This window comes from Rhinoderma darwinii, chromosome 4, assembly GCF_050947455.1.
Source record: "Rhinoderma darwinii isolate aRhiDar2 chromosome 4, aRhiDar2.hap1, whole genome shotgun sequence".
Taxonomy (NCBI): Eukaryota; Metazoa; Chordata; class Amphibia; order Anura; family Rhinodermatidae; genus Rhinoderma; species Rhinoderma darwinii.
Window position 1 is genome coordinate 363,930,885 of NC_134690.1, and position 15,775 is coordinate 363,946,659.

The 15,775-nt window shown below is 38.8% G+C and overlaps 1 protein-coding gene across 1 annotated transcript in view; it reads left to right on the forward strand.

Moving 5' to 3' along the window:
• The window catches only part of PLCB1 (phospholipase C beta 1), a 612,909-nt gene that overhangs the window by 520,114 nt on the left and 77,020 nt on the right, over nt 1-15,775 (forward strand). Inside the window, exons 24-27 of the mRNA XM_075863061.1 lie at nt 2,436-2,568; nt 4,463-4,525; nt 9,126-9,345; nt 14,215-14,395. Of these exons, the coding sequence (XP_075719176.1) occupies nt 2,436-2,568; nt 4,463-4,525; nt 9,126-9,345; nt 14,215-14,395 (597 nt within the window). The remainder of the gene's footprint in view (nt 1-2,435; nt 2,569-4,462; nt 4,526-9,125; nt 9,346-14,214; nt 14,396-15,775) is intronic.

Here is a 15,775-nt window from a genome sequence, read left to right on the forward strand (position 1 = left end):
GTATATGTACAGTAGTATACCATGTTATCCCCCTACCAGCAGTATATGTACAGTAGTATATCATGTTATCCCCCTACCAGCAGTATATGTACAGTAGTATACCATGTTATCCCCCTACCAGCAGTATATGTACAGTAGTATACCATGTTAGCCACCTACCAGCAGTATATGTACAGTAGTATACCATGTTATCCACCTACCAGCAGTATATGTACAGTAGTATATCATGTTATCCACCTACCAGCAGTATATGTACAGTAGTATACCATGTTAGCCACCTACCAGCAGTATATGTACAGTAGTATACCATGTTATCCACCTACCAGCAGTATATATACAGTAGTATACCATGTTATCCCCCTACCAGCAGTATATGTACAGTAGTATACCATGTTATCCACCTACCAGCACTAGCCTTTCTACAACTATTTGGGAACTGACTCTGCTCTAGTGTATAACATGGTAAATAATGTATTTAAGTGCTCAGTCCGCCCACACACGACTGTACATGGAGATGTAATATCTGTCATGTGCACTGAATTGACTCCTCTTAATTGTAAGGATAAAAATACACGGAACTTTCCTTTGAATTATAAATGACTTATTGCCGTTTGACCTACATTTGGTGCAATGCAGACGTACGCACGCTGGGAAAGTTCTGTTACAAGGAAAGCTGTGCTTCCGTCCTTCTACAAGGAAACATTAGTGTGAATGAGGACATTACACTAGACCTGACTTAGGTCTCTTAGGACCGCTCTATCTAGGACATCTCTCTCTGGAGATACTATTTTTGGAGAACATTATTCATCTGTGACCTTTCTCTGGTAAAATAAGAGAGAACCTGTTGATGTTAATATGGAGCATTATGTGCTCCCAGTGCCTTCACATAACTACCTGTGCTTAACATGGACCTTGTATGTCATTTTGTAATGTCAATTTATTTAACCCTTTTCACTGCCGAGACAATTTTCACACTATTAACACACAAATAAAACCTGCATGACCACATGTACATATCTTCATATAACCACCAGAACTAAATAGACCAAAAAATTGCCTGATTTGGCTCATGGGGTTATCACATGTGCAACTGTTTTCCTTCTCACATCTTTAGTAGGAATAAAAAAAGGTAAGTTCACACAGCGCGGATTTTCTGCTGATTTTGCTTGCAATTTTTAAGCCAAAACCAGAATTGGATCCAGGGGAGCAGACCTATAAGGCCTTTCTTTATGTATTTCTTCTGTTTAGGTTCCCCTCCTGGTTTTGGCTTGAAAAATAATGGCATAATCTGCAGCAAACTTGCACTGTGTGAACAAGGCCTTAATGTGACAATCAGAGAACACATATCCCCTCTAAGGCCTGCTTCACACGGCCGTGTTTGGTCCGTGAAATACGGACACTATGTCGGCTGTATTTCCTGGACCAAACACAGTTCAGGGAGCCGGACTTCTAGCATCATAGCCACCCATGATGCTGTGAGTCACTGCCTCCCCATGGGACTACTGTTCCCGAAAACATGATTACAGTATGGGACAATAGTCCCGCAAGGAGGCAGTGAATGACTATGATGCTAGGACTGTGTTCGGTCAGGAAAATACGACCGACAAGAGGTTTGTATCTCACGGACCGAACACGGCCATGTGTAACAGGCTTAATTTGTAAGGGGGTAATAAGATGAAGATCTTGAAGAGGAGTTGGGAAATCACAGTAACAGACTATGTCCTTTTTTCCCCCTATCACTTGCAGTATATGTTACAATCACTAGATGGCGCCAAAGTATAGTTCATGTTGCTGATGGAAAAGTTATATAAAGGCCTTGTCGAACATTTACTGCTTCACAGAACATCACGAAAATATCGACTATATCAGTAAAAGCATTGACAGCAGTGCAATCACAGTGCCCCCTTTCTATCATTATTAAAATATGTGTTTGTCCCCTTGATGAACAAAATATGCCCTTTAAATTTTTATTTTATTTTATCTCGAATACAGAGTATTTCTTATGCAATTTTTTTTGCCAACAAGCTGCGCTAGGTGTAACATGCTATACATCTTTTCAATGTTGCTACTGGCTACTCATAAAGGGTGATAAAGGGCTATTCTTATAGACTCCCCATTGTAACCTATGGGGGAGTACAGAGACAGACACTGTTTCCGCAGCTTCTCAAAGACTATACTGGAGAAACACATTTGTGACTCGAATCTCATTAATATTTGTGTCATTTTATTCACACCTTTAGACAGGGCATCACGTGGCACAATCATGTTCTGAACATGATAAAATAATCTGTAGTACTAGCAATGTTGCAGTATAATAAAGTAAAATGTAAGGAGAATATATATATATTTTTAACTACCTTGTGAAAGCATGTTGTCAGCAGGTTATGCCGTGTAATCTGGCAAATACTAATAGTACATAATGGCATCTTTTGTAGGCAGAATCTGGTGATGCTCCATCAGAAGCTAACAGTGAACCAAGGCCGGCACCAGCAGAAAATGGCTTGAATCATGCCTCTACTCTAACACCGAAGCCGTCATCTCAGTCTGTTCACAGTCAGCCACCTCCAGGTGAAAAAAGCTCTTCCCTTCCCATGGCCTATGATTTGCAATCTGCTACAAAATTGAAAAAATTTGAAATTGAATTTTTTTTTAATCATGATTCATTTTTTATTTTTATAATTTTCTCCTTGTTGCATCAAGGGGACTGAAATAAGTAGCCTCTCTCTGAAATAGCTGATATATACATACAGTGCTGTGCAAAAGTTTTAGGCAGTTGTGGAAAAATGCTGCAAAGTTGCTTTCAAAAAGTGTTAGTATTTTTTTTTTCTATAAATTAAGAAAAGACAAAGTTAATGAACAGAAGTGAAAGCTAAATCAAATTAATATTTGTTGTGACCACACTTTGCCGTCAAAACCGCATCACTTCTTCTACGTACACCTGCACAAAATGATGGATTTTGGATGATTATAATAAGGTGTATGATTTACCAATTATACCAAACAGGTGATAATTATCATCATTTTTATATGTAGGTTGAAACACAGTCATTACCTTAACAGAAACAGCTGTGTATGAGGCTTAAAACTGGGTGAGGAACAGACAAACTCTGCTACAAAGGTGAGGTTGTGGGAGACAGTTTCATATCACATGTCCACCATGGCAAGACTGAACACAGCAATAAGACATAAGGTAGTTATACTGTATCAGCAAGGTCTTTCCCAGGCAAAGATTTCAAAGCAGACTGGGGTTTAAAGATGTGCTGTTCAAGCTCTTTTGAAGAAGCATAAAAGCCAACAACGTTGAGGACCATAAATGCAGCGGTGAGCCAAAGAAAGATTTAAGACACATCATGCTTACTTTCCTTTAAAATCATAAGATGTCCAGCAGTGGTATCGCTCAGAACTGCCAGAAACGTCAGGGACCCAGGTACATCCATATACTGTTTGGAGAAGTCTGGCCAGAAGTGGTCTTCATGGAAGAATTGCGGCCAAAAAAACAGACCTTAGAAGAGGAAACAAGTCCAAGCGACTCAACTATGCAAGAAAAACATAGGAACTGGGGTGCAGAAAAATGGCAGCAGGTGCTCTGAACTGATGAGTCAAAATGTGAAATATTTGGCGGTAACAGAAGGCAGTTTATTCCCCCGAAGGGCTGGAGAGCGGCATAATTATAAGTGTCTGCAGGCAACAGTGAAGCATGGTGGAGGTTCCTTGCAAGTTTGGGGATTTGGTCAGAAGTAATGGTGTCCTCAATGCTGAGAAATACAGGCAGATACTTATCCATCATGCAATATCATCAGGAAGGCATCTGATTGGCTCCAAAATTTATTCTGCAGCAGGACAACGACCCCAAACTTACAGCTAATATCATTAAGAACTATCTTCAGCGTAAAGAAGAACAAGGAGTCCTGGAAGTGATGATATGGCCCCCACAGACCCCTGATCTCAACATCGAGTATGTCTGGGATTACATGAAAAAGACGGAAGGATTTGAGGACGTCTACATCTACAGAAGATCTATGGTTAGTTCTCCAAGATGTTTGGAACAACCTCCCTGCCGAGTTCCTCCAAAAATAGTGTGCAAGTGTACCTAGAAGAATTGATGGTGTTTTGAAGGCAAAAGGTGATCACACTAAATATTGATTAGATTTAGATTTCTTAATCTGTTCATTGACTTTGTATTTTCTTAATTGATAGAAAAAACTACTAACGCTCTTATTTTTTAAAGCATTCCTACTTTGCAGCATTTTTACACAACTGCCTAAAACTTTTGTGCAGTACTGTATATATATGTGTGTGTGTGTATATATATATATATATATATATATATATATATATAATATCAAGCATGGGCAAATAGGGTGGACCTTTAGATTGATCCGGGGAGGGAGGGTGGTAGTGGAGAGCAAAACATTGATCCTATTAGAAGATGTCTGAAAAAATTGTCGTCTTTTTCTTCTAGGTTCAGTAAAAGTTCCTGCCAAAACTGCCCCTGCTGAGGACCTCATATTGAGTGTTTTAACAGGTAAATGATAATGATACCCTGATATGGTTAGAAAAGATGCTTTTGCTGAGGTCATCCTTTCCAGTATATGTTAAATACTGAATGATCCTCTATATTATATGCTGACTTGCATTCATATCCACTGCTTTCCTCGGTTTTAGGAGTACCTGATATTTCTCCTGATATGTCTGTTTTAGTAAATACTTATATTCCCCATAAAATAACTATTCATTCTAGAGCATCTTTTCTTTGAACTTTGTATTGTTCTTTTCCTCTGTTATTCCTCCTGAGTGTTAGTATTGCTTTTGTCAATGGGACGTGTCCCTTAAGACTCTGACAGCACTGATTGGAGAAACACTGTAATGACAAGGGATAATGAAACACCTAGTTGTTAATTTATGCATACATTTTCAGGAGGCATAAAAGAGGAACAGCACAATGTAAAGTTCTAATAAAAGATGTTCCAGAATGGTCATGTTATAAAATGCAAGTATTTTCTAGGACGGACATGCCAGGAGAGCTCAGATCCTCTTTAAGACCTCTTATAACATATAGCACTGGGAAACGTGTCAGATTAGGGTATTGTCATTTCTACTGTTATCCATATGTTCAACAATTATATAAACAGCAGTTACTTATTATACAACTTTTATTGGAATGGCTCCATTTACCAGTGGAAGTGATCCAATAATAGAGCAAGGATGGTACAGGGAAATGCAATTCCCTATGGCCTACCTGCTAGTCAATAAGCGGGATGTCTTATGGCAGGCTGTGCTAGCTGCTCCATAGGCAGAACACATGCGGCCACAATAGACATTGAGGAATGACCTCCCAATCTGTCACTATTGTGTCTACATGAGGTACAGGTTAGGTATTTGCCATCTGTTTCTAGGAGTAGAAATCAATTAATTGGAAATGTAATCTATACCCAGTAGATAAACTCTGTTTCTGTTCTGGTCTGGTGCTTTCATGCATATACACTTTGTTGCATTGAATGAAATGTTTGCTTTCAATCATGGTATAGCTGCACCCTCCGTGCAGGACACTCCACTCACTCTACTGAATTACTTATGATCAGGGAACCTTCACATTGTAAGATGTGTACAGTATGATTTTGTATGATGTGTACTGTATGATTCTGTAGGACGTATGCTGTATGATTCTGTATGACGTGAACTGTATGATTCTGTATGATGTGTACTGTATGATTCTGTATATCGTGTACTGTATGATTCTGTATGACGTGTGCTGTATGATTCTGTATGGCATGTACTGTATGATTATGTATGACGTGTACTGTATGATTTTGTATGATGTGTATTGTATGATTTTGTATAATTAGTAGTGTGATTCTGTATATTGTGTACTGTATGATTTGTATGACACGTAGTGTATGACGTGTACTGTATGGTTCTGTAAGATGTGTACTGTATGATTCTGTATGACGTGTACTGTATAATTCTGTATGATGTGTACTGTATGATTCTGTAAGATGTGTACTGTATGATTCTGTATAAAGTGAACTGTATGGTTCTGTATGGTTTGTACTGTATGATCCTGTATGACGTGAACTGTATGATTCTGTAGGACGTATGCTGTATGATTCTGTATAACGTGTACTGTATGATTCTGTATGATCTGTACAGTGTGGTTCTGTAAGATGTGTACTGTATGATTCTGTATGATGTGTACTGTATGATTCTGTATGATGTGTACTGTATGATTCTGTATGACGTGAACTGTATGGTTCTGTATGATTTGTACTCTATGATTCTGTATGACGTGTACTGTATGATTCTGTATGACGTATGTTGTATGATCCTGTATGATGTGTACTGTATGGTTCTGTAAGATGTGTACTGTATGATTCTGTATGAAGTGAACTGCATGGTTCTGTATGGTTTGTACTGTATGATTCTGTATGATGTGAACTGTATGATTCTGTAGGACGTATGCTGTGTGATTCTGTATAACGTGTACTGTATGATTCTGTATAATCTGTACAGTATGGTTCTGTAAGATGTGTACTGTATGATTCTGTATGATGTGTACTGTATGATTCTGTATGATGTGAACTGTATGGTTCTGTATGATTTGTACTGTGATTCTGTATGACATGAATTGTATGATTCTGTAGGACATATGCTGTATGATTCTGTATGACGTGTACTGTATGATTCTGTATGGTGTACAGTATGGTTCTGTAAGATGTGTACTGTATGATTCTGTATGACGTGTACTGTATGGTTCTGTATGATTTGTACTCTATGATTCTGTATAACGTGTACTGTATGATTCTGTATGACGTATGTTGTATGATTCTGTATGACGTGTACAGTATGGTTCTGTAAGATGTGTACCTTATGATTTTTTATGACGTGTACTGTATTATTCTGTATGATTCTGTAGGACGTATGCTGTATGATTCTGTATGATGTGTACTGTATGGTTCTGTAAGATGTGTACTGTATGGTTCTGTATGATTTGTACTGTATGATTCTGTATGTTGTGTGCTGTATGATTCTGTATGACGTATGGTTCTGTATGATATGTACTGTATGATTCTGTATGATGTGTACTGTATGATTCTGTATGACGTGTACTGTATGTTTCTGTATGACGTGTACTGTATGGTTCTGGAAGATGTGTACTGTATGGTTCTGTTTGATTTGTACTGTATGATTCTGTATGCTGTGTACTGTATGATTATGTATGCTGTATGATTCTGTATGATATGTACTGTATGATTCTGTATGATGTGTACAGTATGGTTCTGTAAGACGTGTTCTGTATGATTCTGTATGACGTGTACTGTATGATTCTATAAGATGTGTACTGTTTGATTCTGTATGACATGTACTGTTTGATTCTGTATGACATGTACTGTATGATTCTGTATGACGTGTACTGTATGATTCTGTATGACGTGTACTGTATGATTTTGTATGACGTGTACTGTATGATTCTGTAAGATGCATAATGTATGATGTGTACTGTATGTTTCTGTATGACGTTCGCTATATAATTATTTGTAGAACTGTGCATAGAGCCTTTACATTGTAATCTGGAGGTCCAAAACAGGAGTGGATCTCTGTCATGATATTGGACAGAGGTCTGATAATGCAATGCGTGATTCCAACCCCACTCTGCGATTTGCTTACACGTTTCATTGCTTCCAATCCTTAATGCGTTTGGCTAAAGGGAGCTCATTATTACACACAAAGAAAGAAAGAAAGAAAGAAAGTACAGGGAGTGAACAAGTATCACCTTTTGTCTTCTTTGGGTTTTTTTTACTAAATAAAACGATATACTAAAACAGATTTTTTTTTTTAACCTGTTTTTATTTTTTGATTGTATTTCTATTTTATATTCTGTACATAGTTATTGAAAGTCCATCTTGCCTGACCTGCTGCTCTGAGTTGTATACAGCAGTTCAGAGATTCGCTTTAAAGCAGGCACATGGGCATAAAAAAACCTCAGTTAGAAAACGACCTATATACTTTTATAGGGGAGAGTTGTGGGCATGCTCTGTGAAATGTGTAGAGAGGGGAGGAGGTAAATTGTCCCTATCACCCATTGTCAGTTATGTGATCCAGTGTAAATTTGCCTGCAGTTTTATAATAGAGGTGTTACCACTTAGGGTATGTTCACACGGCAGCGTCCGTAACGGCCGAAATTACGGGGCTGTTTCCAGGAGAAAACAGCCCCGTCATTTCAGCCGTAACGGCATGTGCAGGCGCTTGAACGCCGCGTCCATTACGGACGTAATTGGCGCTGCTTTTCATTGGAGTCAATGAATAACGGCTCCAATTACGCCCCAAGAAGTGACAGGACACTTCTTTGGCGCGGGCATCTATTTACGCGCCATCTTTTGACAGCGACTCGTAAATATACGCCTTGTGTGAACAGACAAACGTCAGCCCATTGCTTTCAATGGGCAGATGTTTGTCAACGCATTCAAGCCGTAATTCCAGGCGTAAAACACCCGAATTACGTCCGTAATTTGGCCGTGTGAACATACTCTTATTGTAACCTTGCCACCTGAGAATAATGAGATGAAAAGTGATCTCTACAGAACAGGAAGTGTCTGTCTATTGTGAGAGCTCAGTGGGCAGTGTGAAAACTGCAAGTTTTTTTTAAATATATATAGTATCAAGGAAACTAAAAAAAAAAAAAAACGCTACCGAACAATTATTTTATGTAAAATATATTTTATGTAAAACCTGATTTAAATAATAGGTAATTTTCTGATGATGTATTTCCATTAAAGAAAAAGTCCTAAATAGGTACCTTAACCCTTTACCACCATATTAAATAAGTAAACACCATGCAATGAAGCCTTCATCTTTCACACAGACAGGGCCATCAGTGTTGGTGTACCATAATACTACATGCCACCATTCATTCTGCTGAAGGTGACTGACCATACTGGATCTCTACAACTTGCTTGGAAATCCAGCATTGTTGTCCTCTGGCTGTATCCATTGTTACTAAGCCATGGCCAGAACATATAACAAATTATTAGGGTGTTTTTTTGTTTGTTTGTTTGTTTGTTTGTTTTTTAACCCGTGTAGCCTTTTACATTTGTATGGTTTAGTTCAGTCTCTTTTTTTTCTTACAGAAGTGGAAGCTCAAACTATTGATGAACTGAAACAGCAGAAGTCTTTTGTTAAATTACAAAAGAAACATTACAAGGAAATGAAGGATCTTGTAAAAAAGCACCATAAGAAAACCACTGACCTGATCAAGGAGCACACCACTAAATACAATGAAATACAGAACGATTACTTAAGGAGGCGGGCAATCCTGGAGAAAACAGCGAGAAGAGACAGCAAAAAGAAGTAAGTATGGCAAACTTTCATAGTGACCAATAAGTTGACAAGGAGTCTGGAAAGGTGGTGTTAGCAGATATTACAGTGACTTTGAGCAAAGTTGAGCCAACATAATGTGCCTTCATAATCACAATTTTCAATAAATAAAGCCACATGATGAAGTTGTGTATAGAGACACGGACAAGGCACTGAATTTGCCTCTCTTGAAATCAAACATACGTAAAAGCCATCTATGGTCTGGCCCAAAAAAAACATTTCATATATTTTGTATTATGATGTGAGATAAGCAGTGGTGTAACTGGTTTGGAGCTGGCCTTAGGAGATTGCAACCGGTGCCGTTACTCTTGGCACACTAGCCGTGCCTGCTGTAAGGGGCGCCTCAGATGGCTTGGCATCTGAGACTTCTGATCACCACAAATCTTTATACCAGTTGTGTAAATAAAGAAAGGACAAGGGATCTCAACAGCCACAGAGCTCTGTACAGTTCTACGGTGCCATCCAGGCATATAAGTAATGAGAAAGAATGGGGATAAGGGACAAATCCTGGTATAAAGAGGCACTCGGCTCAATTTGACTATAAAATATAAATTTATTTAATTTTGACTAAAATGTATGATCTTGCATAAATGACGAACAAGCAAGCAAACAAACAAACAGACATCACAAGCCCGGCCGGGTAAATGTAAATATGATCCACCGAGTATGAAGAACAATCTTGCTCACAATGCAGAAAAAATTGTTCGCCTCATTCGACTCCATATATATCACAATGGACACTGTAATGCAATACAAATAAGGTAAGAATCATAGCACAATAGCATAAATAACATAGTACCATGGACTAACTACAATATCATGGACTGAAAATGGAGTACTGGTTTAAATGGTATAGTACTCTTAGGCAACTACTGCACATGGATATAGTAAATCATGTAAATACATAAAAGCTGCACATACAAGGATTGCTATATAAGACAATCAAAGAAAATCGATCCATCAGGTAAGCATGTAGTATAATATACTTATCCAGAGGGTTTGATGTACAGCAGCCAGGTAGGGAATCCCAGATGGTGGAGACAAATGTATCGTTCCTCTTATAGTTGGGAACCACAATTCAGGAAAGTTCCTTCCTAATATCGGGAGTGAATGATAGCAGGGCAGCCACACTTCCACTAGGTTCGTCTTAAGGGAATTCCCGAACGGCAGAAAGGTCCCGCAGGAATGCGGTAATGGAGTTTTCGGAGCTGGTCAAGTGCACTTAACATAAGTGCTGAGTGCTAATGGCTACCGGGGTATGTCGTTCCTATACCTTGGCTATGGTATCATCCGCGCAGGTCTCTGACGGGTATGTGCAGTTTCGGCCAGTTCTCTGGCTAAGTCCAAGGTACATGCTGAGCATGTGTTTATGTCTCCAGACCAAAAGAACAGTTTCCGGTGTGTGATGTCACACAGCACGCTGACGCGTTTTGTCACTTACGTGACTTCCTCAGAGCGTATATACCAGTTGTGTAGCAGTATTATTTAGACATTGTGTAGCAGTGTTATAGTATTACTTTTTGTTTGGTGCTGTTACTTATAAGTTGGCATTAGTGGAGCATTTTTTGGTGATATTTACGCAGGCATTAAGTTTTACGGCTATAAATACACTGGCAGGATGGTCTAGAATTGTTATTTAAACAAATCTGTGGATGGGTTATTTGCCCACTGTATGGCAGTATAAATTGGGCACAATGGTATATGATGCTGATAATTAGGCCCTATATGGTATAATAATTTGTAAACTATATGACTGTACACCATATTGAGGGTGGCGCCACAGTCAGGTACTCCACAGGGCACCATAATGTAAGGCCGATCCTGACCACTGGGTCATGTTTATTGGGTGCCAGAAGCAACACTAACAAGTCACTCTGCCTTGGCCAGAGTATTTTAATGCAGGGCTAAGGCAATAAACTGAATCTTTGCCCCAGATGAAGGAAAGCCTAACTAAGCTTATGCCCATTCCACATTCCATAGTTCTACAACCATCAAATATGGGCACCTGATGATTGTTTATCTTGTGGAAAAGTAGCTCAAGTGACCCTCTCTTTTTATGTACATTTTATTATGATCTTCATGATCTATTGTTTTATACAATAACTTAATTTATTCTAAAAAAATTGCTTGACTCGTGGAAGTATTGCACCTGGATGGTGTAGCTTTTTCACAGTGGATCCAACCTGGTTCCCACTGTTTTTATCTACCTAGCTTGTGGAAATGGCATTTACTGATTAAATAAAGAAAACATTTAGTGAATTATAATAAATTGTAAAATAATTATCTGATACTATTACAGGGGAATAATACTATATGGCAAACCCAAAGGCTAAACTTGGAATAAGGTGAAAACTTTTCATATACTCTTGTGGATTCAGAAGCACTTTTATAACATGAGTACTTCTTTGATAATACTTAATGGATGTGGATACGGTGTTTTGTTAGACAGCCCCCAAGAGGCAGCATCAGACTGGGGTATTCATTAGATTCTATCCTATTGGGCAGCACTACCATATAATATGGGAACCCTTTAAGTAATAGTTTTCACAGTACTCACAATTATTCACTTACAAGAAATGCTGTTAATTAAAGTTTTACTAACATCATGTTCCCAAAAATCTATTTGGTGTATCACAAAATTATTTGACGTGTTCTTTCCCTTTAAGACTTACTTGGGTTCTCACTTAATTGGTAGTGAAAGATGTTTTTTTGACGCATCCTATGCTTTAAAATCCTTCCTAAAATAAGTAGGAAAAATAAGCTCACAGCCGTTATATAAGTTTTCATTTTTATATCCTTTAAAGTAATGCACTTTCTAACGTTAAGACACTGAATGTGCAGCAGCCTAAGCCAGCAGTAAACTTTAAAAGCGAGGGACTGGGTCGGTTTTCACATTATGCTGGATCGGAAAAGCAATTTGTGACTAGATAGATCTTTCTTTGGCAGCTGCATACAATGTACAGTACAAGTTTATCAATGGATATTAATAATGATTCTTGTAGCAGAAAATAACATGAGCCACAATGTGACAATCAGCATTTTTTGCTGGATTTTACAGTGAATGAAGGCTTAGAACTGCTTCTTTTGGTGATATTGCTGCATTCAGAAAGAAAGAAAATAAACATTTTTGCTGACAGTAAAAATTATGAAATTGGAAGTCTTATGAGCCTTGTAATGAAAACATGGCAATTTTCTCTTTCACAGATTCCAATATAGAGATCTTTTGAGATGCAGAGGTTATAGCTGTTATTAGGAAGTAATGAACATCTTGGTGAGGTGCACTGAGCCAGCGTTCTAGGTGATAAACATGAAAGCGATTAATAAGGTCCTCATAAGACATTCTATAGGTGTATCCAAATTTACATATATGAAACTTTCACCAGTGTAAAACACGCTGCTCCAATAATAATACAATTATATATTGCTCAAATTGTACCGCTCTACAGAGCCCAAAATAATACCACCATAGTGCTAAAATAATAATGCCACAAAGTGGCCAAAAATATAACAGTGCCAAATTAAAGGGTGTTTTCCATAATCAATATTTATCACCTATCCACAGGATAAGTGATAAATATCTGATCGGTAGGGGTCACACTGCTGGGACCCCCACCGATCATGAGAATAGGCTTAGCTTGCCATTCCTGGGAGCCCCATATGAATGGAGTGGTATTGCGCATGCTCGGCTACCACTCCATTTGTTTCTATGGAGCTGCCGAGCGCTTTCTTAAGGGGCTCCTGTGAACGGCCAGGTGAACCTGTTCTCGTGATCGGTGGGGTTCCCAGCGGTTGGACTCCCACTGATCAGAGATTTATCACCTTCCCTGTGGATAGGTGATAAATATTGATTATGGAAAAACCCCTTTAATACCATCATACAGTAGCCAAACTGTCATACAGAGCCCAATAATACTGCAATCCAGTACATGTATAATGCCATCATACAGTGCCCAAGTAAAACCACCATACAGTGCCCAAAAATACTGTCCTACAGTGCATAAATAATACTATTATACAGTGCTTAATTAAAAACATCATACAGTGCCCAAATAATACTGTCAACCAGTGCATAAATAATTCTGCCATAGAGGGCCTAAGTAATTCTATCTCCAGAGCTCAAGTAACACTTCCATACAGTGTCTAATAAATTACATACTACAGCTATAGAATGCATAATATTACCTCTATACAGTACTAATACACATTCTCACTATTTTGCTTGCGTTTGGATTGTAGTCCTGATCTCTGGGTGGAAGGATAGGTGGGTACTTAGCCCGGCCTGGTGTCTGGAAAGAAGAAGGGTGGCATGGAACAGAGCAGCATTTCTTTTTTTCCTTGTCCCTTGGCCAGGACTCGAAATACTTGCTAATTTGGAGGAAACAAAGCAGTGTGCCAAGAGTGGTACGAATAATAATCTGACCCACTGCCAGATGGGGGCATAGAACACTAATAGTTGGAGTTTAAGCGTAGGCCTGCACTTAAACTTTTGGTGCACTGGGCAGCAAATAAAATTTATAACTTTATTTTTTTTTTTAAATCTGTCACAATATTAATCAATATAAATGAATCACTAACATATGTACCCCAAAATGCCACTAAAAGAAAGTACAAGTAGTCCTGCAAAAACAAGACCACATACAACTACGTCCACTAAAAGTTTAAAAAGTTATGACCGCTGGAATGTCGAGAGGCAAAAACAAAAAAAATTTGGTTTAGCTTGGCAAAAAAAAAGACACCTTTTTTTTTGGTTTTTAAAAAGAAAGTAGGGCAGGAAAAGTAAGTAGAAACTATAAAAGTTTATGAATCGTATCCACTATATAGTGCCCTGCTTTCTTCTTTCAGGTGTGATTCTGGGAGTCCGGATCATAATTCTTCTACTGTAGAACAAGATTTAGCCGCATTAGATGCAGAAATGGCCCAGAAATTGGTGGAGCTGAAAGAACAACAGCAGCAGCAGCTTCTTAATCTCCGACAAGAACAGTATTACAGCGAGAAATATCAGAAAAGAGAGCACATCAAACAGGTCAGTAGGAATGAGATTGCTCTGTATGGGCTTCACTGTTTCCTTACGTCTTCTTTCTAAAGTCTGCACCGTTATCATTAGTTAAAGGGAACCTGTCTCCAGCATTTCACCTATTAAACCAGCAATACCTGGTGGTAGTGGGTGAAAAATCAGTCTTATGTAACCTATAATTATCTTCTAAGTAGGCTCTGTACCTTTTAGTATTCAGTTTTTAGTGTTCCCGTGCCGTATTCTAATGAGCATAAAAGAGTCATATCTTCATTTGAAAAGTGTCATATCTTCATTCCTCAAGCCTTTCAGAGTTAACCCCGCCTCCTTACTTTTGATTGACATCTTCTCACCACCCTGCAGCATGCACAAAATCCTGTGCTTGTGCATCGATGTCCTGTTCTGGTGCGTGCGCACAACCGGACACCATAGCGGTGCATGCGCAGTAACTAGATTTGAGGCCCAGACTAAGCAGGGAAGGGCGTCAGATTATACATGATGGGCACATGCGTGCTATCTCAGACGAGATTTTGGTATTCAGGGCGGGCCAGTTTTTGGCGGTGGGCAGGCATACGAAGGAGAACGAACGAGACTGACGGATTATTAACATAAAAAGCGCAAAATGTTTGCAAACTGTTATTTACGGTCGGAGGAGGAGTTTAGAAGAGGGGGTAACGGCAATTAACTTTTGATAGCAGCGGCCAGCGAGGGGTGAGTAGAGTTCAATAGGTGAAATGCTGGTGACAGGTTCCCTTTAGAGTGTATTTCCCTCTTCATATATTTTCTGACATGTCATTGATAGTCATGATTATTATGTCAGAAGATAGTATTGGTGGTTGTCTGTTACCTGGAACTCTTACTGATCTCTAGAACCAAGGGACCCCCGTGCCCTTTCTAGTGCCTTGCCCCTTCAACTCATAGATTGGAGATTTCCATATGAAATCTTAAAGAGACACTATCACAATACCTTAACTTCATGGACTGGCTTCAGGTGTTATAGGATGGCCTCAGCAGCAGGACTGCCCTGTCTAGAGATGCATCTCCCACCGCTGACTGCACATTTCATCGGGAAATAAGGCTGTTATTTTGACAGTGTCACTTTAATGTGCATGTTGTGAGCTGTGTATGACCCACTACAATGCTATTTTCTGATATGTCATAAAGATATCTAGAAGTGGAAGTGAAGTTGAGAAAGGGATACATATTGTCACCTGCCACTGCTTACCTCTGCTTCTAAATGTAGCAAAGCTGAGTTTGTCATTTGGTGCACAAACAAACCGATAAATGAAAAATTCAAGTCTACTAAATCCGTACATGAAAACTGCCTACATTCAATCAAAATGTTGGATACTGAAGTCAATATTTGGATGTTGAAGTGTTTATGGCATGTTA